The 24,365-nt window shown below is 36.3% G+C and overlaps 1 protein-coding gene across 1 annotated transcript in view; it reads left to right on the top strand.

The window, feature by feature from the left end:
- The window catches only part of ALG13 (ALG13 UDP-N-acetylglucosaminyltransferase subunit), a 63,893-nt gene extending 47,642 nt beyond the window's left edge, over positions 1–16,251 (top strand). The window contains 4 exon segments of the mRNA XM_026478847.4: positions 5,966–6,127; positions 9,890–9,930; positions 11,764–11,947; positions 15,323–16,251. Coding sequence (XP_026334632.1) covers positions 5,966–6,127; positions 9,890–9,930; positions 11,764–11,947; positions 15,323–15,588 — 653 coding nt within the window. The 3' untranslated portion in view covers positions 15,589–16,251.
- The last annotated feature ends 8,114 nt before the right edge of the window (positions 16,252–24,365 follow it).

Raw genomic sequence — 24,365 nt, forward strand, 5'->3', positions numbered from 1 at the left:
TCAGAATTGATCGGGATTGGGAAAAGAACATGTCCAGACCAAAGCAGAGGAGAACAGAGCCATGGAATCCTAGAAAGCAGTCATGTTTTTGAACACTACACAAAAACAAAACTACCCTGTATCCACCTCATTCTAAAGTTCATGAAAAATAATTTCATGTAACAAAGGAAAAGCACTAAGGTGAAATCCTATACAAAGATATTTTAAGAACAAAAAAATAATATCCCCATAGAAAGTAAAAGCATGTCAGAAATGTGCCAACTAAAATGTGCCAGCTAAACAAACTAACCGCTATTTCAGAATGAGCTAAAGATATAAATAACAATAAAACATTAAAGAATAACTGGAATTAAAATCTTAAAAAGAATTACATCAGAATTAGAAAAACTCAAATGAAGTGACAGAACGCAGAAAAGCATTAAAAATGGCAGAAAGTCATTTCACTTATGAAGACTAAAGTATAAAGAACGTGACCAAGTATATACAACAGATGATGCTTTAAAAGATGTAAGAAGGAGGGGGAATCTAAAATGAAGAAAAGGAAGATAAAGATTCAAAAGTGACTTGTTAAAGTTAGGCAAAGGAGATCAAACAGTGATAGAAGTCTCTGAAGAAGAAAATCAAAGTAAGGGAAAAGAACAAATACTGAAAACTGTAATTCAGAAAACTTGTCCTGAAATTAAAAAAGTTTAAAACTGTGTACTGAAACAACACTCTGCATACCTGAGAATATTGACCCAGAACAGCCAACACCAAGATAATTCTAGTAAAATGACCAGACCTTAAAGAAAAAGTCCTTTGATTATCTAGATAAAAGACCTATGGAGTATAAAAGAAATAAAATGATAATCATCAAACTTTGACAGCAGTGCTTCATGCTAGAAGAAAATGGAGTAACATTTAAAATAAAGAGTGTGTAAAACAAAGATTTTATATCCAACCAAAACTTATTTTCAAGCCTAAAAGGCAGTAAGAATTCAAAGAAAATAACTTGCCTGAGCCCTTCCTGAAAAATCTACTAAAACTATGCTGTCAAGCAAGGTAATCACTAGCCACATGTGACAATTTTAAGTTTTAATTACAATTAAATAAAATCTTCAGTTGCTCACTTGGCACCAACCACATGCCAAGTGCTTAAAGCCATATGTGGCCAGTGGCTAGTGTATTGGACAGCACAGATACAGAATATTTCTACCGTCATGGAAAGTTACGTTAGATGGACATCAGTGTACCAGAGAATGAGTTGACTTTTAGACTACCAAAACAATTAAAGACATCGACATGATGGTAAGTATTAAATGTATAATTACCTAAAGAATTAAGACAACGAGGGCTAAGAGGTGGAGAATACACTATGTAATAGCAATAATCTTATGTTTGGACAATGTAGATACTGTATGGCTATTCTTAAAAATAGAGCTGAGAGACCATGTGCCAAGCATTTTTTAATCCTCTCAATAATCACATGAGGTTCTTTTATCTAGATAATCAGATTGTTATTCTGAGACTGTGTAATGTCGGCTAAAACAAATGAGTGAGTATGGGATATTCTAATTTTATCCCCTTGTGCCCTTGCAAACCAGGAGTCTCAGTATGGAAGAAAGGTAATATGGGTATAATAAGGCTAAAGAAAAGTTTTATGGTCTCAAATTTGAATTGAAGTAGCAATATAACTTCAGGTATTTTTTCTGGAAATATATGTGTGTATTTCCCAGCTCTGTCCGTTGAAAAGGCCTAGAAACAATGAATATTCTTAGCACTCATTTTGTGGTCTTGAAATACCATTTCTCACTTAAAACAAAAACAAAAACAAGCAGCTTTGTGGAGAAATGGCTGCTGATTCCAGGTCTGGGCAGGAAATGTTCAAGATGAGCCTATATCGTTTTGTCATACCAGATAGCAAAGAAGCCATCAGACAATATTGGGGCCATGTTAAAAGAACTCAGGAGCCATCTTGAAGAGGTTCCCACTGGCCAAAGATGGAACAATTTGAGTCTCAGTGATGATAATTGCAACAGACTGGAACATACCAAAAATGTTAAATTTAAAAGTTCTTAATGATATCTTAAAAATTGGTCACTTTAGGAGGATAAAAAACCAGTTCATTTTCTTAACTGGAAAATAAAGTGAAAGAATCAAGCATTTATCCTTTCTACCTTATATGAATTATACCACTGGGTAACCAAATAGTAGATGAGGGGAAGTGTCTCTATATATTAGTATTCTAACTAATCAGTGAAGATAATTATTTTGCAGTTCTTACTGAATGGGTATTAAACAGCAGTAGCTGTGAAAATTGAAGAACCATTACCTATAGATGCGTGAAAGGAATCAATCCTGAGTCTGATCCAGTCTCCTGGATCTAGCTGCCTATTTGCAGGAAATACAGAAGAACATATTGAAACACACCATAACGATATAATCGGGAAAATCCAGACTGTGGAAAACTCAATAGGTCAAAGGGCCCAGATTTTTCAAAAGAAAAACTGAAAGGAATTGACAGGGATGGAGAAAGGACCAATAGTTTAAAAGAGATTCAAGATCTCAACTTTTAAAAGCTATCTGGGGATGCACATTTGGATGACAAAACTCTTAAAACCACAAAGGAGTGATTACTATGAAAGGGTAATGGTTAAATTACGATGGGAGGGAGAGGGTTGTGATTGGGATGGGGCACAAAGACGCTTTCTAGAGTGACTGGCAAAGTTTTATTTCTTAACCTGGATAGTGTCTACCTTAAAATAATTCATTTTGATTCGCTTTCTGTATCTGATTCACTTAAATTTAATAAGTGCTTAGTATAGTTCCTGGAACAGAAACATTCAATATATGTTCATTAATGACCATAGAAATTTTTCACTGAATATGTTAATGTAGACCCTGGTTTTACTACTTTGTGCTAATTGCAAGAAAAAGCATTAGGTGTCTGCTTTGCACACTTCTGAGCTTAAAGAAAATCGAATGACAGGTGAATCAAGCATTGGAGTGCCTCATTTATGTACAGTCATTGAAAGCTTACCATTTAAATGCCAGGTTGTATTCTGTGTAGTTATTCCTAACAATGTATTTATTTTACTTCCTGTTTGAGTCACTTATCAACCTCAGCTATAACTCTACTAGGTCATGGCTGCTATTGAATCGCTCTTGAACATCCTTTTCACTTCTTTAGATGAAACAGCTCATGTTTCCCATTGTGTTATTCATGTGTCTGTGGCAGCCCCAACCCATCCTCCATTATGAAGTCACTTCTTATCTGCCAGGGAATTAGATGCCATGATGGCCTTTAATATGAATCTCCTCATAGGCATTAAATACTGTTAACTGAGTTTTGGTAACCGTTCTCAGGGCTTTTGTCAGGGATAGGACTAGTGACTCATTTGCCTTGGGTGCAAAATTTAAGAGAGTGCCAAAAAAACACAGTAATCAAGGTAAATAATACTTTAATGTATAGGAGCCAGGTTTGGGAGGGGGGACAGAGGGAGGATGAGAAAGAATTTTAAGTAGGCTCCACACCCAAAGCAGAGCCCGATGCGGGGCTAGATCTCACAACCCCTGAGATCATGACCTGATGTGATATCAAGAGTTGGCTGCTTGGGGCGCCTGGGTGGCTCAGTCCGCTAAGCATCTGCCTTCTGCTCAGGTCGTGATATTGAGTCCCGCATTGGGCTCCCTGCTGAGCAGGGAGTCTGCTTCTCCCTCTCCCTCTGCTCCTCCCCCAGCTCGTACTCTGTCTCTCTCTCTTTCTCTCAACCATAAATAAAATCTTAAAAAAAAAAGTTGTATGCTTAACCAGGCACCACCCAGGCACCCGTAATGTATTTTTTTAAAAAATCAAGAGTAATTCAAAAAAAGTCCATGGTAAACAAAGTGTCAAAATTTTAAATAAAGACAGGGTCTGTGGGCCAGGCTTAGGATGAGTTGAGTGAGATACTCTTGGGATCATGCAAGTGCAGGTTTGGATCCTGTCTTTATTTAGAATTTTGATATTTTACTAATCATGGATTTTTGGGGGGAATTATTTTGGTGGCCCCTTGAATTTTACACCTCACCGCACCTAAGTCCCCACCCTGCCCTTTGATCTGTAAAGAAGTCAAGCCTTACTATGTATATATTCATATGCTCTTCTGAAATGTCCTGAAACAGACTGCAGTTTCATAGACGGGAAATAAGCATTTTGAATGTAGTATATTTGTTTCCATTAATATTTTAGGGAAGTTTGTATTGTTTTGGAGCTATCCCTTAAATTCTGCCTGTTAAACCTATAGAGCCCTGTTAAGTTTACAAATGAGATGCTCATGTATCTCTAGAGCAATTGGAAATTATAAAAGCTTTTTCCTCAGGGACTTAACCGTAATATGCATTTTCAGGGAAGGTGAGTTCAGATAAAATAATCTCCAAATTTCTTCTGCTGTTGATTCTCTCAGGCCCATGAGAACTTACTCAGCTATCCATGTCTAGTAGTTGGTTTTTACCTAGTGATCATAATCACATTCTGCTATCTTTAGCTAATAGCTAATTTTTTTAATTGTGTGATTTGAGTGCTAGTTTAAAAGGAATATAAGTGGAGCTTTGTTGAAAAAGCCATTATTTTATAGAAAAATTCATAAAGCCTTTTGAATATTTGGAGGTACTCTACAAATTAAATGCCTCTTCCAAATCTGTGAAAGTGGAGATTTCTACATACATGACAAAACTCCAAAATAGTTTAGTAAGTTTAAAAATGTTACTGTTTTAATTTAGATACAGTAAGAATCATTTTTTGGTGCCCAGTTCTGAGTTTTGACAATGCATAGAGTTGTATACACTACCACAGTCACGAGAGAATAGTTTCATGACCCCCAAAGAGTTGTTTATCCAAGTTTTAAATCACCCTAAGACATCTCCTATCACTGTTAGCCTGTAAATGTATAAAGGGTATAGATAAGTATATTGTAAGTATTTATGTTGGTGAATAAAAACAATAGGGATTATTTCTAATACTTGACCTTAAATTCTTCTTGCTAAACTACCAGAATAACAAATTCAGCTTGTGTACACTGTTCCTGTACTAAACTAAGTGTTCTAAAACTGTGAACTTAAATCTTTATTGAATAATGAGACTAAAGTTTCTGTACTTCTCAGGGTTAAAATTATAGTGCAGGTAACACAATAAATTTAGTACTTGAATGTCTAGTTGGCTAAAATGATTGAATTGAACTTGAAGGGTTGTATCATTCATCTTTTGTCAAATTTAACAAATTTATCTGGCATGCGTATAGGAGATACTTATTTTTACTATGTCGGAACTGCATCATTTCCTTTATCTTCGTAGAGGAAGAATGTATTCATATTTAAACAATTGTATTTGAATTTCTTATGTCAAAAATTGAAACTCCTGAATGAATATTGTTTTTAAACTGTAGCCACAGGTACAGAAAGTCAAAGGGATAAGATATTTCATCTAGCCTGTCTTAGATTCTGTGTGTCCTTAGAAATGGAACTGTCATGGTTTAGAATGCCTTACATTCCAGGGATGCTACTAAGTAGAAACCTTCAAGGATTACTTAAATCTGTAATCTGTGTAATTTAGTCTCTCTTATTAGCTTCTACATCTTGTGATTTGACTAAGAATGGCAGATGGCTGAAAACATCCTTAACTTTGTATTAAGCTAAGTAAAAATTTTGCTTTAATGGTATTTCATTTGTGTACCTGTTAGCTGATGTTTTTTAAAGTCTTGATAGTCAAAACTCTGCAACTTCCAGTTTTTTAACTTTTATTTCAAGTGATTACCTTAACTCAAGATAACCTGTAATGAACTCCCAGTTTCAACTGGCATGTCTAGGAATGTGGGCAATTCACCTTCCAAGTTTTTAAGCCAAACCATAAGAATTAGAATTGTTTGACCATATTGGGGACACAAAAGTAGAAGATGAGCTACTGCTTATAAGGTGTTACAGTTGTGCATTGCTGCTTTTTCTTTTTTAGTGATTGCTTCACCATCCTATCCATACCTTTCTGCTCCTATTCCTGCTGCTGCTGCTTCTTTACCACCTCCACCTCCTCCTCTTGAGGTGGGAGAGGCTTCAAACTTACCACCACCACCTCCACCTTATTCCTGTGATCCAAGTGGCAGTGATCTGCCCCAAGGTAAGGAGATTTTGAGACTTGTGTGAGGGTTATTTAGTCTGAAATTTTAGAGCTTATCTCTCTCTGGTTGTCTACTGGGGGTAGGGTCCAAATGGAAATTGACCTGAGAGCATAATGCTAGGTAAGTGACGAAGGAAAGAAAGAACTGAAAGCTGAGAAAAACTTCTCCATAATCAAGAAGTGGATGGTTTTTTGGATAGCTACAGGTCTGTCTTGAACATTTTCTCTTTGTTCTCTCAACTATTTTTTTTTTTTTTGAAAAGCAGGAGTTGATACCAAAATTTCTCCATTTCTTAAATTCCTACCACAAGTGTATGAAATTGTTGCAGTTTTTGATATTAAGGATTCCAAGTGAATTTTGAAGTTTGAGAGGTTTTTTTTTTTTTTTTTTTTTTTAGGAATTGGGGGTCTGATCTGCCTCAGATTTTAGCCATGTGATCGTGTTTCTTTAAGGAGTAGCTTTCCATTGGAAGTTCTTTGTTACTCCTCAGTTTGGCAGTGTCTCTCAAAAGAGAATTGTAGTTGAAAGTTGTTTGTAGCTTGTTTGTACTTCTTTGCTCTAAAATTCTCTGGATTGTTCTAGCTGCTTCCCTATTTGTTTTTATTTTTCAACTCCTGCGTAGTCACCAAGATCTTCAATTCCATGCTGTTCTTTTTCTCTACCTTACAACTTCATTATCATCTTATATACATGATTCCTAAATCTATCTAATCCAGGCCTCAGAAATTTGTTAATCTCTAGCTACTTGCGAGACATTTTCACTTGGCTTTCTTACTTTCATTTCAAACTCTATCTGTAATGAAATTCGTCTTTTTTTTTTAAAGATTTTATTTATTTATTTGTCAGAGAGAGTGCACAAGCAGGGGGCAAGGAGCAGAGGGAGAAGCAAGGTCCTGCTGATCAGGGAGCCCCATGCGGGACTCAATCCCAGGACCCTGAGATCATGACCTGAGCTGAAGGCAGATGCTTAACCGACTGAGCCACCCAGGCGTTCCAAATTCCTGGTCTTTTATCTCCCTTCCTTCTTTCCAGGCCATTCAGAACATTGACTCCTTAGTTTCCTATTTTGTTAATAGTGCTTCATTTATGCCTGACTTACCCAGTCTAGTATTTAAACCCTGATCCCTTCACTCCTCTTCTCTCACTTACCTATCCTGCCCAAGATCTACTCTGTCACCACATAATGGCGATTTTGCATTTCCCAACATTTTATTATGAAAATGCTTAGGGACGCCTGGATGGCTCAGTCGTTAAACGTCTGCCTTTGGCTCAGGTCATGATCCTGGGGTCCTGGGATAGAACTCTACGTCAAGCTCCCAGCTCAGCGGGGAGCCTGCTTCTCCCCCTCCTCACTGCTCATGCTCTCTCTCACTATCTGTCGGTCTCTCTCTCAAATAAATAAAATCTTTAAAAAAAGAAAATGTTCAAATATACATGAAAGTTGAATTTCAATATGAATATTCATGTATTCGCCACCTAGATTCTATCATTAACTGTACTTGATTTATCACATGTCTGTCCATCTTTCCCTCCAACCATCTCCTTGTCCATCAAGTCATCCATTTCAGTTTTGGTGCATTCCAAAGGAAACTGCAGACATCAGCATTCTTCCCCATAAAAACCTCAGCATACATATCATTAACTAGAGTTTGGAATTTATTTTTTCTTTTGATGTAAAGTTAACATAATGCACAAATCTTAAATGTATACTTACTGAGTTTTGAGAAATGAGTACATGCACCTTTGTAAACCAAATCCCCATCAAAGTATAAAATAATACCATTATCTCACTGTTACTCATGCCCCTTCTCAGTCTTTTGCCACCCCTACCTCTACTTACCCAGAGGGGGCAGCCAGTGTTTGATTTTTTTTTTTTTGGTCACAGTTTCACTTGTTTTAGAATTTTATATAAGTATACAGTATATACTTTTTATGGAAGGCTTCTTAAGCTCAGCCTAATATTTTTGATAGTTTTTCGTATCGTTGCATATATTGGTAGTCCATTTGCTGTTACTGCTTAGTTAGTATTTCATTCTATAAAAATTCCTGTTTAGGGGTGCCTGGGTGGCTCAGTCCATTAAGCGTCTGCCTCTGGCTCAGGTATGATCCCCGCGTCCTGCTCTGTGTCGGGCTCTCTGTTCAGTGGGGAGTCTGCCTCTGCTTCTCCCCCTCCCCCAGCTCATGATCTCTCTCGCTCGTGCTCTCTCAAATAAAAAAATAATCTTTAAAAATTCCTGTTCATTCTTTTGTTGGTGAACTGTGCGCGCACAAGCAGGGGGAAGGGAGAGGGAGAAGCAGGCTCCCTGATGAGCAGGGAGCCCAATGCAGGGCTCGATCCCAGGACCCCGAAATCATGCCCTGAGCCGAAAGACACTGAACTGACTGAGCCACCCAGGGGCCCTTATCTCTTTTCAACGTTTGCAAGAATTCTGTGCACCGATTTTTTTACTTCTAAACGTTTGCTGACGTATGGTGATCTACTCAAATTCTTTCCCCTCCAGTCTTCCATCTTCCTGTTAAAATCCAGTCATTTTCATGATAGCCCCCATTATATTTCAAAGTGATATTTTTGAGTTTTTATAGTCCCTATCTGTGCTTTTTAACAGCTTGAGATCTAATTCACATACTGTACAAGCCATTCACTTAAAGTGTACAGTTCAATGGTTTTTAGTACGTTCACAAATATGTGCAGTCATTACCACTATTTCTAGAACATTTTCATCACCCCAGGAAGAAACCCTGTACCCATTAGCAGTCAGTTATCATTCCCCCTGGCTATTCTACTTTGTGTGTCTATAGATTTGCCTGTTCTGGACATTTAATATATATGAATCATGCAATATGTGGTCTTTTGTGACTGGTTTCTTTCACTTAGCATGATGTTTTCAAGGTTCATCTATGTTGTAGCATGTATCCATACTTCATTCTTTCTTATAGCTGAATAATATTCCATTGTATGGATATGCCACATTCTGTTATCTATTAGTTGATGCACACTTGGGTTGTTTTCCCTTTTTTTGCTACTATGAATAATACTGCTATGGCTATTTGTATACAAATAAGAATATATGTGGATCCCAGGTCAATCAATAAAAATACATTTAGAGATACAATTAGAATGCTAAGATTATTCCCTCTTCTCCCATACATCTAGTTTTTATTTATTTGTGAAATATGTTAAGTTCTATGAAGAAGTTTTTATCACTTTAGGATATAAAGTATTTTGAGTTACCTTTCTTTTTGCCTCTTCTTTTTGGAGTTCTAGTGATGTGGTATGTTAGTCATGTTAAGTAAAAGCGAGGTGAATTGTTTCATACAGTGCTAGTTATATTAGTAGGCATCATTAATCTTGGCATTAATAGAGCATTAGTTTGTACTGTGTAGTAACTCCATTAACAGAAGACCATTATGATTGGTTATGTAGTAAATTGCTTGTCTCAAGAATAAAGTCTTTATTTTATTCTTGAGACAAGCAAGAAAATGCCTTTACTGGATTCTTTCTAAAAACTGGCAGAGTAGTATTTCTGTAACATCTGCCTAATATTAAGACTGGAAATAAAATGTATATTTGGTAATGAAACCTTGGATCAGAAAATCATCTTATAGTGGCAGGTAAATGGTCATTTACTATAAGGTAGAACTGAGGGTGGTGTTGATCCGTGAAGACTACATTTATAACTACTTTAATAGTCAAAACTTTTAAGTGGTAGTTCTAATTGCTTATGTCTTCTGGTCACTAAAATTAAGATTTTTAATTTTAGATACAAAAGTTTTGCAGTACTATTTTAATCTGGGATTGCAGGTAAGTCATGTTAAAATTGCTTTGACAAACTCCAGATTAAAAATGTAAGCTGGTTTCATAATCAGACTGTTGAATTTTAAAAGCCAAGAACACTGTGAGGAGCCTAAAAGTTGTCTTTATGAGATAATTCTGAAGATGATATAAGTCAGTTTTGTACTTGAGCCTCCCAGTGCTTCAGTTCCTCTTATAAAATAGTTGTTAAATTATGGCAAGTGGGGGCTCTAAGCAGCACAACTTAAGCATTTATTGGCCTCCATATTTAGCATCATATATATGCCAACCCTTCACTGTGTATTTTTGTTTCAATAACATATGGATCATTTGTCTTGTTTACTTGAAACATTTTTATGGTTATTTCTACATGTTATATGAAAAGTAATTGGACTGATTCAAAGACATTTAAAGGCCTGTATTATTTTTAAAGTGGTTATATGTTCATTGATATTTACCAAACACTGATTTTCACCACTCCCCTGAATTGTTTAAGTGTGGGGGTACTGACAGATATCTTAATATCCCTGAAAGGTGTCTCTGATTTCCGTTAAGAGCTGTTTTATTTTATTCTCTCAGACATCATTTCCGCCCCCCTGAAATACACCTGATTTCTGATATGACAAGATAGCTATATTTCCTAAAATGGAATGATGGATTTTAAGATTTGGCAGGAGATAGTAAACTAGACAGACTCCTGGATAATGCTCAGATTAGTTCATACTCCCAGACACTGATTTCACTAAAATGTTGGGCATTTCATTTCCAGAAAACTGTCTTCTCCAACTGGTACACATTTATAAATTAAGAATAGTGGAATGGTTTTTTTGTTCTTTGAGACTATTTCCTAAATGCAGTTTCAGGAATTGAGAATATAAACTACTTGTACGTTCAGTTAGGTTAGTTTATTATAGTTAGTTTATTATAGTTACATGTGGAAACATTGTAATTCATTTCAAATGTCTGAGGCATTTTAAAACATTCTCCTGCATTTTACATCATGGGAATACAAGGAAATTCTGGATAGTTATTTTAATGCTTTTTTATATTAAAAGTGAAAGCATTCACTGTCATACATGTGAAAAATACTAAAGTATAAAGAAAACCGAAATCAGGTGTACAATCACTATACAGTGTGATATATTTCCTTATAGCTTATTTATTTCTTTTACAAAATATTGACTAGGCTATGTAATTTTGTAAACTTCTAAGTTAACAATAAGAGCATTTTTTCTTAAAAATTTAACAGCATAATATTTTTATTGCCTCTGTTGTATTCCATCACAGATATATCATAATTCATCCAGTTCCCTATTGTTGAATATTTAGGTGGTTCACTGTTACTTTTCTTTTTAAAAAACTGATGTATAGTTGACATACAGTGTTACATTAGTTTCAGGTGTACAGTATAGTGATTTGATAAGTCAGTACATTATGCTATGCTCATCACAAATGTAGCTACCATCTGTCACCATACAACGCTATTACAATACCATGGGCTATATATTCCTTATGCTGTACCTTTCATCCCTGTGACTTATTACACTCTATTTTGCTTTTAAAAATAATGCTAGGAAAGACATCTTTGTATACGGGTCATTGTGTATATCTGTAATTTCCTTAGGATGCCTTCTTAAAAGAATTCCTGTGTTCAAATATGAGATATAGATGTTGCAAAAGATCTTAAAGTTGTAGTAGAGAATAGATTTTCTAAATGTTCTTTTAGGTCAAAAATGCTACTTTACCTGAAAATCATAGCCCAGCGTTTTTTTTTTTTTAAGTGAGGAACTGTACTACTTTAAGAAAAGAGATAGTAAAGTGTTTCTTTCTTTCTTGCCCAAGTGCTATCACCACAACTACTGGCACTCCATGGTCTATGTGCCACAGATGCAGCAGCAGCAGCAGCTTCATATAGAGAATTATCCAGCCTATGCTGAGCCATCTCCTCTGGTAGAGCAGACAGTTCCTCAGTTGTATGGTGAGGTGGGGAGACAAGATGGCACACAGGTGGAAGCATCAGCAAATGGTGAGTACGTAATGAGAGTGCCTGCAAGAAGGACAATTGGACTTTATTATGTGTAATTTAGTAACCTTCAGATATCTCATTTGGTCCATATTCTAGACCTGTGTTTTCTTATTCGTTGGTTTTAGAGAACGAGTGCGAGCAGGGATGGAAGGGCAAAGGGAGGGAGAGAGAGAATTCTAAACAGGCTCCACGCTTAGTGCGGACCCTGATTCTGGACTTGATCTCTTGACCCTGAGATGATGACCTGAGCCGAAATCAAGTATCGGACGCTTAACTGACTGAGCCACCCAGGCGCCTCTAGGCCCGTGTTTTTTTACAGCATGGTATGTGGACCCTTGGAGTTCCTGAGACCCTTTCAAGGGATCCATGAAGCCAAAAGTATTCATCCTAATACACAGATCTTAGAGATTTTGTTTGTCCCTTTCACTGTTACATTTTGCATTGAGGATGCAAAAATCAATAGTAGGTAAAACTGCTTCCACCTAAGCACAAATCGAGATGGGGCACCAAACTGTGCTAGTAATCAGTGTCTTCACTGCCATACGCATTCATGATACAAAGATGCCAGTTTTTTTTTTTTTTTATCAAAAACGTCCTTATTTTTACTAAATCTTTATCTTTGAGTAATTGTACTTAATATTCTGTGTGACAATATGGGGACTATTCATGAAGTACTGTACATACTGAAGTATGATGATTAACTTAAAAGGATTTGTGAGGTTGACTAATGAGCTGAACTGGTTTTTTTCATGCAACACTATTTTTACTTGAATGATAGACAAACTATGGTTATTTAGACTTGGGGATCTGGCAGATATTTTCTCAAATAAATAACATGAGCCTGTCACTTCAAGAAAAAAACAACTGATAGTATTTGTTGTCAAAGATAAAAATTCCTTGAGGGGAGCCTGGGTGGCTCAGTCGGTTGAGCATCCGGTTCTTGATTTCAGCTCAGGTCATGCTGTCAGGCTCCTGAGATTGAGCCAGGTGCTGGGCTCCGTGCTTAGTGGGGAGTCTGCTTTTTTCCCCTCTCCCTCTGCCCCTCCTCCCATGCACGCATGTCCACACTCTCTCTCAAATAAAGAAATCTTGGGAAAAACAGATAAAAATACCAGCTTTCAAATAAAAATTAGAATTTTGGAAAACTTGTATCTGCTGCCATGAGCTTGACGGTTTCTCAGTATTTTTCTAATAAGATAGATGGAGCTATTGGGATGCTTGGCTGGCTCAGTCAGTAGAGCATGCAACTCTTGATCTCAGGCTTGTGAGTTCAAGCCCCATGTTGGGTGGAGAGATCACTTTAAAAAAATAAAAGCTTAAAAAAAAGATGGGGCTGTTAATGAATGTGGTTTTTCACATTGTATAATAAAATGTGTCAACATTTGGGAGATCTGTGTAACTCGGTAAAATAATACTTTTCCAATTATCAATGCATGGTGTTAACTATGTATAATAATTTTTTAAAAGATATATTCAAAGTGCCAGATAAACCCGTGGATTTCAATATTGAGAGTATTAAAAAGTCCACATTGCTACTCACCTTTGGCAACTACCACTTACCTAGTTTTGGTGTAGCATCAAAGAATAATTATCTGAAAAGGCTGGTTATTTAAAGACCTCTCTTCCAACTGCATATCTGTATGAGGCCAGGTTTTCTTCATACATGTCAAAGCAATGTATCACAGTTGGTTAAATACAGAAGCAGATGTGAGAATCCAGTTGTCTTCTATTAAGCCATACATTTAAAATTTGCACAAGTGTAAAACAGTGACCCTTATCTCACAATATTTTTGTTTTGGAATATAAACTTATTTTTACATGAATTAATAAATATTTTTAACTTTCTCAGTTTAATTCCTAATACAGTAAGTATTGATATAACTCACATAAACCTGTTGGAGATCCTCAATTTTTAAGAGTGTAAAGGGATCCTGAGACCAAAAAATGTGAGACCACTGTGCCAGACCATAAAAGATGGTTGCTCTATGAGTTAACAGTATAGTATAGATGGAGAGGCATTTTAAGGGATTTAGAATAGGATCTTGACTGCCCTTCTTGGAAGGAATCAGCAGGAGGTAGAAAAAATTATGTAGACTAACCGAACCAAATCTGGTTTGCATTCCAGCACTGCTACTTGATGGTTGTGATCTCAGCTAAGTTACTTAACCTCCCTAAGCCTGATTTTCTGAAAAATGGGAAATACGTGACTTTGCCAGGGTTGCTATAGAACTAAATGAAATAATGTGTATACTGTATGTAGAAGTATACTGTGCCTGGTGCGTGTGAGAAATGTGAATTTCCTTTTGTTTCTCCCTTTCTTTAAAGCATATTAATGGTTTGGAAATATTAGCACTATAGAATCTTATCCCTAGTGTGGTGATGTGATATGGCCCATAGTAATAAAAATTAAAGTGTCAACCTTCATTGAATTTTTGTACCATGTACCTTTTATAGAACTATTTTTTAATTGTTGTAAACCATGAGACAGTGGCAGTCTTCATTCCACAGAATGTGCTCCTCTATGTTATCCCAGGTAATGAAGGACTTCTTTTTAATATTTATGTGGTCACTATAGCAAGGACAGAATTGCATCTATTTCCACTAAAACTGACTCGTGGTAGCAAAAGTGCTATACAATTAAATTGATGCTAGGATCTTAATGACATTCAAGAGACGACACTTAAATGTTTGGTGTTTAGGATCCTCTTCAGAACCTTCAAGTATAGACCAGATTGTGTACACACCAGAGTTTTTAATTGCTAAAGTAATACAGAATGTTTATTTGGATAATATGTGTCATAGTGGAAAACTATTGGATAACTTAATTGGGAACTACCCTTATGAGAACTTAATTGACTAGAAGGACTCAAGAGAATGTTTCTGCATGTATTTAGTCTGTAGGTACCTAAATCTTCCCAGAAAGATAGCTGTCTCTAGGTAGTATACATTTGACCCATTATACACACACACACACATATTTAAATTTTTATAATTAGCAAATTTTCATATGATATTTTAGTTAGCCTGCTTTAGTCACTAATGTTCATATCTAAAGTGCTCTGGAATGCCCGGATGGCTCAGTCGGTTAAGCTTCCAACTCTTGATTTCTGCTCAGGTCATGATCTCAGGGTCGAAGAGATTGAGCCCTGCGTTGGGCTCTGTGCTAGGCATGGAGTCTGCTTGAGGTTCTCTCCCTCTCCCCCTTCCCCTTACCCCCCCCTTAAAAAAAATAAATTAAAAAAGTGCTCTTGCCACATTTGCTGCGGATCTTTCCTTTAATAGTGCTAAGTTTCACTTTTACCTGAACATCCATTTATGTTGATGTTTTAGTGAATCTTTGTATAAAGTGTGTACTATATGCATTCTTTGTTTCAGGTACTTTTCCAAATGCTGACCCTGCATCTGTCCCTCATGGAGCAGTCTATTATCCAATGATGTCAGATCCCTATGGGCCACCACCTTTGCCGGGTTTTGATTCCTGTCTTCCTGTTGTGCCAGATTATCCCTATGTTGCCCCCTGGCATCCAGTTGGTGCAGCATATGGTGGTTCTTCTCAAATTCATGGTGCTATGAATCCTGGGCCAGTTGGCTATATTGCTTCACCTCCCTCAGCTTCTCATTACATACCTCAGAATATGTAAGATTCAACAATATGAAGTATTCTTGCACTGCCATTTTTTGCTGTTTTGGTTTTTAAAAAGTGTTTTATGTTAGTGTTAAGTGATTTAGGTGGTTAGGGTGGTTACTATTGTATCTGTCTTTAAGATTATTTTATCTTTTGATTTAAAATACTACTTCAAATAAAGAAATATTACTTTGGGTTGTGGATATCAAGAAATTGAGATGGATGTACAGCTAGCCCCATTTTGAGCATACTTCATTATATTCAGTTGTTTTCCTGTCAGCCAGCTTGTCAACTTTGTATTATCTGATGGTTCCAGTTGATAAAAGGAGTAAATCATACAAACTACTTCCTTGGTTCAGATGTCACATATCATATTAAACCGTGAAAAATTGGAATAACTTCCATGTTTTTTCTAGAAAATAAAAAACAAAACCAAGAACATTTGCTTCTGGATAACTATTAAATGAGAGAGCTTTTCAGGTTTCTTAAGAATTGTCTGAACTGAGTTATGTTCTGTGATATTAATCAGTTTTGAAGGCACATGGTGCTCTGCTTTAGATTTATCCCATATGCTATTGTTTGATATTGGATTTATGTAACTGTTTTACTGCACAGTATTGAATTGGTGTCCTTTGCACAGTTAGCAGTAAATAAAAATTAGCATTTAAAATTGCTAAAATGAGTGGGATTTTCTTCCTTTTTTTTCTTTTTCCGTGGCAGCAAAGAGTACCAGACGTTTGATTGTTCTCATGTTTTTCCCCTGCTATCTTTGTGGCAAAAAAAAAAATGTGATTTTATTACATGAACTGGTGCGTCCCAATTGAAATGTTATTCAATCTCAAGATACTACGATGCATACTACTAGATTTAGTTCTTTTCTCTTGAATATGTCCCTTTTTAGGTTGTAGGTTTTTATCTTAACTCCCTTATGGAACTTTAATCTAGACTTACTTTCTCATTGTCCTATGCTTCCGATAGTTGTATCTTTCAGTTTTTGTTTTTAGACTTACCTTGTATCTCTGTAGGCCTGCCTTGCCTTGTCTATGACTTTCTGTGAGACCTATTTCATCTTTTCCCTTTTATCTACCTGAAGACCACAAGATCCTCTGTATTCATCAGTTCTCCTGTGAGGAGTTATTCATAATGAATGCTTTGCTGTATCTCACCTGACAAACCGCTATTTTTAAAAAGTATTCTTTGGTTGCCACAAAACGTATTTATATTGCCATCTTTAAAGGTTATTTATGCTGGTGAATCAGTCCATTTTTTCCCACCTTCAGCTGCACCCTAGGCAAAAAGAACCATTGAGAACCTCCAGGCTCCAGGTGCCTTAGCTTAAAGTACTGGAGGGGAAACCATTTTAAAGAAGATATCCTATCTTCAATGTACTGTTCTCAAGATAATTGATGTTAATGAGTTCTAAATCCATGTACTAGTTATGACTCCTCTTTCTTAATAGATATGGAACTGGTTGTGTTTTGTTTTTACATCCTTCATCTTAAGAAGACCTTGCTGTGCAAATTGGCATCAGGCTTTAGTAAAGAAAGATGGGACAATGTGCTGATCTTTCTAACAACCTGACTCTGTTAATGTTTTAGCTGCTTCTCTCCTGACCTCCTGGGTCCTCAGTTTGTGCAGCCTACAAATCTTACATTTTAAGTAAAGGTTTATTTTAGTCAAGCTCGAAACATGGAGCATCCCCTCTCAACATTTTTCAAATATGCTAACATTTCTGGAATATATATAACTCACAGCAAGTGATTGTCCTGTATCTTCAACTCTCAATGATTTACTAATTAGCTTATAAGTATTGTTTTAGAAGGTTATAGTCTGTCTTGAGAATGTGGGTCTGGAAATTGTGTGGTTTTGAGACAAGCATGTTTGACTTAGGCTTCCAGTTGATTTGTTTTTATTTTAAACTTGTAGGTTGCTTCTTTGCTTTGAGTTCCATTACTAATTAATGTGATTTAATGAGATGCTTGTTATTAACTTAACCAGAGATCAGTGGTGTATACTGGGTCAACCTAATTGTTAACTGTCTGTCACCAGTGTGGAAATCAGTATTTATGGTCTGTTAAAATCATACAAGTATAGTCTACTTGTTGGTGTATTACAGTCAGTCGTCTCAAAGAAATAATCAAGCATGTACCCTGACCCTCCTATTGTTTGGGGGTTTGAGAGGGTGAAGGTAACCTGTACTGCTGCAGAAGTCTGCAGTGGTTTTTGAAAGTAGCTTCCAGATAAAAAAAAGAAGTGGTTTTTCTGGTAATTATAAAGTCCTAAGACTTACTGTGTTTAATCAACCTATAGTATAAACATTGGTGGTAGAGTTTTTGTTTTGTTTTGTTTTTTGTTCTTTTTTTTACATACTACCTCTTTAGGGCCCTTAATGTCACACACACAAAAAAAACTTCCTGTCTTTCCTCGGCTGCAAAGGCACTGTGGTTCCTTCTTGACCCTTTACTTCCACCCCCTTCCTGAGATAAATCTGATTACATCAAAGCAAAGGTAGAAAGCTGGATCATTTCCATAGTGAGGAAAACAATTAGAATTATTTTTTATGCTGTGTATATTTATTTTCAAAATTAATTGTAGTTTTCTGACTTGGTTTAAGAGCAAATGAAAATATTCAGTCTGTTTTACTATTAAAATTCAGGACTTGTGAATTTTTCAAACATCTTTCATTTCCTTTGTAACCTATAATCAAGGCATAACCTTTTAATTAGCCTTGGAAATAAAAGTAGGAACAAATCATTTCTTATGTGAATACCAGACATTCAGACTTTAATTCAGACATAAATCTCTGCGAATAATGACATATATAGCCCATTGAGGGAGGGCCATACATGAACTTAATCTAGACTTTTTCTAAATCTGGGACAAATGTTCATTTTGCATGAAACCTTTGAAGCCATTTATATTTTCATTTGTAATAAAAACTAAATTCAGGAGAATTAATACAGCAAAAGACAATCTCTTGTTCCCCCTCCCCCCATCTCTCCTAGAATGTTAAGTTTCAATTGGAGCAGCTGGATTAGAGCACTTGTCTTCTGTTTCAGTTATCAAAGGCAGTTTCAGGGATGTGTGGGGCCTCTGTGTGTGGGGTGATAACAGCTTCAGGAAAGGATGGATCTGAGTTTAGGTAACTACTATGGGACTAAAACCACTTCAGAGTGATAAATCTGGGTATCCCCTCAAAATCTGGGTGGTAGGGTTTATAGATGAAAGATGAGCTGCATGTTAATTGTTGAACACTTGTTGAAGTTTGGGTTCATTATGCTCTTCCCTCTACTTTAGTGTTTGAAGTTTTTCATAATAGTTTTTAAACTACCTTGGCAACTGACAATATGGAGAGTAAATGTTTACAAAGTTAGAGTTGAGGTTTTAAAAAATTTTGCCCTGATTGCTTAAAAACAATTTTAGAGAGGCCATCACATAAGGTCCATAGATAAGTACCTAACAAGTTACATCTGGGGGTTGGGAGAAGCCTATAGTATAGGCAACTGATTCTTCAAATTCTGTAATTCTCAAGAGAATTCACTAGCTACTTGTAAAACTAAATTTTGTTAAACCATGATATACATTTGTAGTTGAAACTAGTTGAGGTGAGTAAACCATTTCAGGTTTTACTGCTTCACTATTTCCCTAATAACACTTTTTTTTTAAAAGATTTTATTTATTTGAGAGAATGAAAGAGTGAGCACAAGCAGGGGGAGGGTCAGAGGGAGAAGCAGGCTCCCTGCTGAGCAGGAATCCTGATGCGGGACTCAATCCTGGGACTCCAGGATCATGACCTGAGCTGAAGGCAGTAGTTTAACCAACTGAGCCACCCAGGAGCCCCCCCCCAATAACACTTTTTGAGTTCACTGCTTATGGCCGCCAGAGGGGAGCTTGGAAATCAGAAAGTCCTTTACTGTTGAACTGCTGTTGTGTTTTGGGGTTTTCTGATAGGTGGTCCTTGCCACTGGCTAGATTTTTTTGTGAAAGGGGGTTGGGGGAAGTGATTCAACAATATTGAGGTTAAACTGAATCATTTCCTGTGAAAATTCAGACCAGTCCATGAATAAAAATGTTAAGATCTATCTTAGCAAACATTACTGATTAATAGTATTGATTTATTGGTGTTCTGTGGGCGGTCAATCCCTTCACCTAATCAAGTAATGGGTCTTTTCTGGCAGACCTTAATGGCTTTTTCCAAGCTATACATGTTTTTCAAATCATTTTGCAGAAGTATAGAAAAAAAAATTCTACCCTAGTACTAGGGTACTATAGGGTACTAAAGTTCTAGACTTAAAAAAAACGAATGTTTTATTTCCTTAGTATATTAGCCAGATCAAAGTGAGTTTTTATTTTGATAAATTTCATTTATGCAAGATGAAGTTATAGAGATCTGCTGTACTACATTGTGGCTATAGATAACACTTCCGTAATGTACACTTTAAAGTCTGTTAAGAGGGTAACTCTCATGGTAAGTGTTCTTACCATAATAAAATAGAGAAGTTCTACCATATGGATGGCCCTAGCAAACCCCCCACCCCCAAAAAAACCCATGATTTTATATTTGTTTTGCCTGCTTCAGTAGTTGAATTTTGTTTTAATTTTCTTTCATTCCTTTCACTCCGCTAAAATAGCTTCAACTACCTAAGAAGTTTTCCCCCTCCTAGTTTTGAAGCACGGTATAGATTTGGCTTTTGTTAACTTAGTTCTTTTCCTTTACTCACTGTTTATTTTTTCCAACATTTTATTATGAAAAATTTTAAACATATAGAAAAGTTGAAATAATTGTGTAGTGAACATCTGTATATCCACCATCTAGATTTTACAATTAACGTTTTACTCTAGTTTTCACATATCCATCTATAAATCCTTGGGTTTTTTTTAATGCGTTACAAAGAAAATTGCAGACTCCAGTACACTTCACTCCTAAACATTTCAGCATGCATATTGTTAACGAGAATTGAGTATTTGTTAAAGGTTCACTTTCTTCTCTTCTGAGGTAAAATTTACAGGCAATGAAATGCACAAATCTTGTTTGATGCAATGAGTTTTGATAAATCCTGCATCTGTGAAACTCAAGCCCTTATCAAGATACCATTTTCATCACCCCAGGAAATTCCTTTATGCTCCTTCCTAGTCAATCTCTGTCACCCCAGCCCTTCCCCTAGGCAACCACTGTTCCTTCTGATTTTTCCCCCATCATAGATTAGTTTTTCAAAAGGTATATAAATAAATCAGGGCATGTGCTCCCTTGTGTATGGCTTCTTTCAGCACAGTGTATTCGGGATTCATGTTGTGTGTGCCAGTAGTTCATGTTTATTGCTGAGCAGCATTTCATTGTATGGATATACTATCATTTGTTTACCCATTCTATCGGATGAACACCTGAGCCCTTCCCAGTTTTTAGATATTTATAAAGCTGCTATGAACATTGTAGAAGCCTCTTAGCCTTTGTTTTCATTCCTTTTGGAATGGAATTGCTGAGTCATAGTTTAGGTGCATGTTTAGTTTTGTAAGGAACTACAGGACAATTTTCCAAAGTTGAGTATACCATTTACACTCCCACCAGCAATATATGAGACTTCCACGTGTTTGTCAGTCTTTCTGATTTTAGCCATTGTGGTGGGTGTGTAGTAGGTTGTATCTTGTGGTTTTACTTTGCATTTCCTGGGTTATGTTGAGCACTTTTTCATGTGCTTATTTGCCAGTTATATATATTCCTTTTTGAGGTATATTGAAATTAGTTGTGTTTTTATTATTGAGTTGTAGGAGTTTATTGCATATACCAGTTGCAGATCTTTTTCAGCTATGTTACTGCCTGTTTAGTTGTCCTTACCTAACTGATGTGTAGATGTTATACACTCAATCGTACTTTAAATAATAAGGCCAGGACTTGTAAGAGAGTTGTTTGGCTGAAAGTTAAGCTGTTCTGATATGCTAACCAGTTCTCTGGTGGCCTAAAGTTAATGTTAGTAAAATAAAAACAATAAAACTTTGAATTAATTAGGGGCAAGGTAATTGCTGAAAAGTCTATTACTACAAAAAAATTATTTTTTTGAGAGAGGGAGAGAGCGCTTTGCAAGCGTGGGTGGGGGAGGGGCAGAGGGAGAGGAAGAATCTTAAGCAGGCTCCAGTGTAGAGCTCACATGGGACTTGATCTCACAACCCTGAGGTCATGACCTGAGTCTAAATCAAGAGTCAGACGCTAAACTTACTGAGCCACCCAGGTGCCCCATTACTTAAAAAAAAAAAAAAAAAAATCTTACAGCATCAACTGATACTTGAGGAAATATTGCCCAAATGTACTTAGATTATACTAGTTTAATAATGACCAGCTTAACCTCAGTTTATGTGTCTTCTTGCTGGCCCGCAGATTCAAACTGTTCTGCACAACATGTATCATACTTTGGGTACTCAAGAAAGAATAAGAAATTTCTAGGATAAGGTCTGTAATGTTGCTCAGTGTGTAAGCTTGAGCTTTATAACTGTCATGGTCCCATTATTTCATTATCTTAAAGTTCTTTATGAGTGCTTATTCAGTTTTTAAATATTTGATAGTCACAGCTTTAATGGTAAATAAAAAGTTAGGGTGATATTAATGTTTATTCTCAATCATCTGCTTTTCAAAATATATGGGATTGCAGAGGTCTCCCTTAAGTATATGGTGGTTAAATTCTAGTGTAAAATCCATTGTTCACAAGTGTTTATTAATAATAGGTGGCTATAAATGATGGGAAAACAAACAAAACACCTTGATTCTGAGCAGCCAGACATTTTGGGGGGAAGAAACTCAGTGCTTTATTTTTCTTCATACTGAAGCTAAAAATACACAAAATCATTTTATTGTACAATATTTTTTAACACATTTAAAGATGACAGTAACTTTGCACTTCTCACAGAAAGTATTCAAATGAAAGTAAAGTTCCTCAAGGAGGTTTTAGCTTTTAAAATTGTAGTCTGCAAAGCCAAAATGCCATTTACACAAACACATTTGGAATTTTCCCTTTTCATGATTAAGCCCAAGAGATCTAATTTTAACCTTAAGTTTGATGCAAACATTTTCTGTGTGCTGATGTGTGATCAGGGCTGTCAACTAGGTTAAGAAAGTGAATTAAACACCACCTGTGTTTTTTACTATTCTTTGTCTTGTGTCAGATGTGAGTTCCAAACTGCATTCATTGTTTCAATCTCAGTTTCAACTTCGTTTTTGAGAAATCTTGAAACATAATTCTGTGAAAGGTTTAAATATTGGTATTTTCTTGAATATTACCACTGGTGTGCATTCCTGTGTTATAAGAAACAAAGACAAAATGTTTTCACTTGAGAAGGATGTGTTTGTTTATACTTAACTGAAATGTCCTTGAGAAAGTCTTTCCCTTTGTAATTGAAATAAGAAAACACATGGGTTTACTGTTGCTTTGTTAAAGGAGCAATCTGAACAGTTAAAAATTTTAAAGCTAATAATTTATCAAATTGGATTGCCTTTAACATTAAGAAAGCCAGAGACTAATGTGTTAACCCTTTGGGTTTAGAGGTTTCCTCATGAGCTCACATGACATTCATTTTAGTGTCATTGGGTCTAATGATCCTGTTAGATACTTGAGAATTCTGCTTCTCCTGTCCAAGTATACTAAGTACCGTTACTACTGTGCTTGTTGGACTACAGGCTACATTGCTTTGGTTATTTAAAGCCATCGCTGAATATTTGTCATAAAAGAAGTCCTGCAAGGCGTGACCACTAAGTGATGAAGCCTTACCTTAAGTCGTATAACAAGACCTTACGCAGGAAAGACATATGGCTTTCAAATGACTTGAACATTCAGCGAGCTGCTGCCATCCTCCCTCTATAGCCACCTCCTAGTTCTGCTACCAGAACTACTCCTGGGTCCAACCCCCCCCTCCATTTTTCTACAAAGACTGGGGCTGTTCTTTACTGCCCCTTCTTCCTGCTAACAGCCTAGTTGTCAGAACCTCTGCATCATAAAGTGTCATTTCCTATGGCTCAAATAAGGTTTGGGAAGCCAATTCTGGGTTTATTTCTGACAAGCTATTGGAATTTGGGATGTGTTTTACTATTTAAGGAACTTGGGATGTGTTTTACTATTTAAACACAAAATGTTTCAAGGGTTAAGTGATTATGATTTTTCCCAAATCAGTGGAGGTTCTATACCTACATACGGTGTTCTTTAATGTTTTCTCCTTGGGAGGCTTTATATGCACTTATTTCCGTAAGGCTGCCACTCACTGTTCCAAGCATGTTTAAAACTAGATTTCAGACTGCAAAGAGGAACAGGGACTCTGGGTGTGGTGGAAATTTTTGTATCTTAATGTTGGTGGTGGTTCCAGGGATATATACAACTGCGAAAACTCACTGAACTGTACATTTTAAAGGGATGCAGGTGATTGTACACCAGTCATTCCTCAATAATGTTGATAAGAAAAAAATCAACTGGTTCCCAAAGAGCAGTTTCAGGTCACTTTACAAATCACACAAGAAACCATTTCATTTTATATTTGTGCCTATTAAAGTTCCCGTTATATATTAGCACTTGAACCAGAAAAAGAACTCTACTTGATCACCCACCTTTTTACCAGATATGGACCTAAAATTGTTTTTGACTGTTTCTAAAATTATCTTATAGGATCATGATTTGCTACCATTGAGGATATTCAGAGGTTGTATTATGGATTTTGAAAGTCCTCCCAAAAGCAGAAGTCCACAATGATTTGAATAATGGCAGCCTTTGAATATGGGTGCAGCTTAAGGTGATTACTTTGAAGAACAGCATATTTGGG

Source organism: Ursus arctos, chromosome X, assembly GCF_023065955.2.
Source record: "Ursus arctos isolate Adak ecotype North America chromosome X, UrsArc2.0, whole genome shotgun sequence".
NCBI classification, from domain to species: domain Eukaryota; kingdom Metazoa; phylum Chordata; class Mammalia; order Carnivora; family Ursidae; genus Ursus; species Ursus arctos.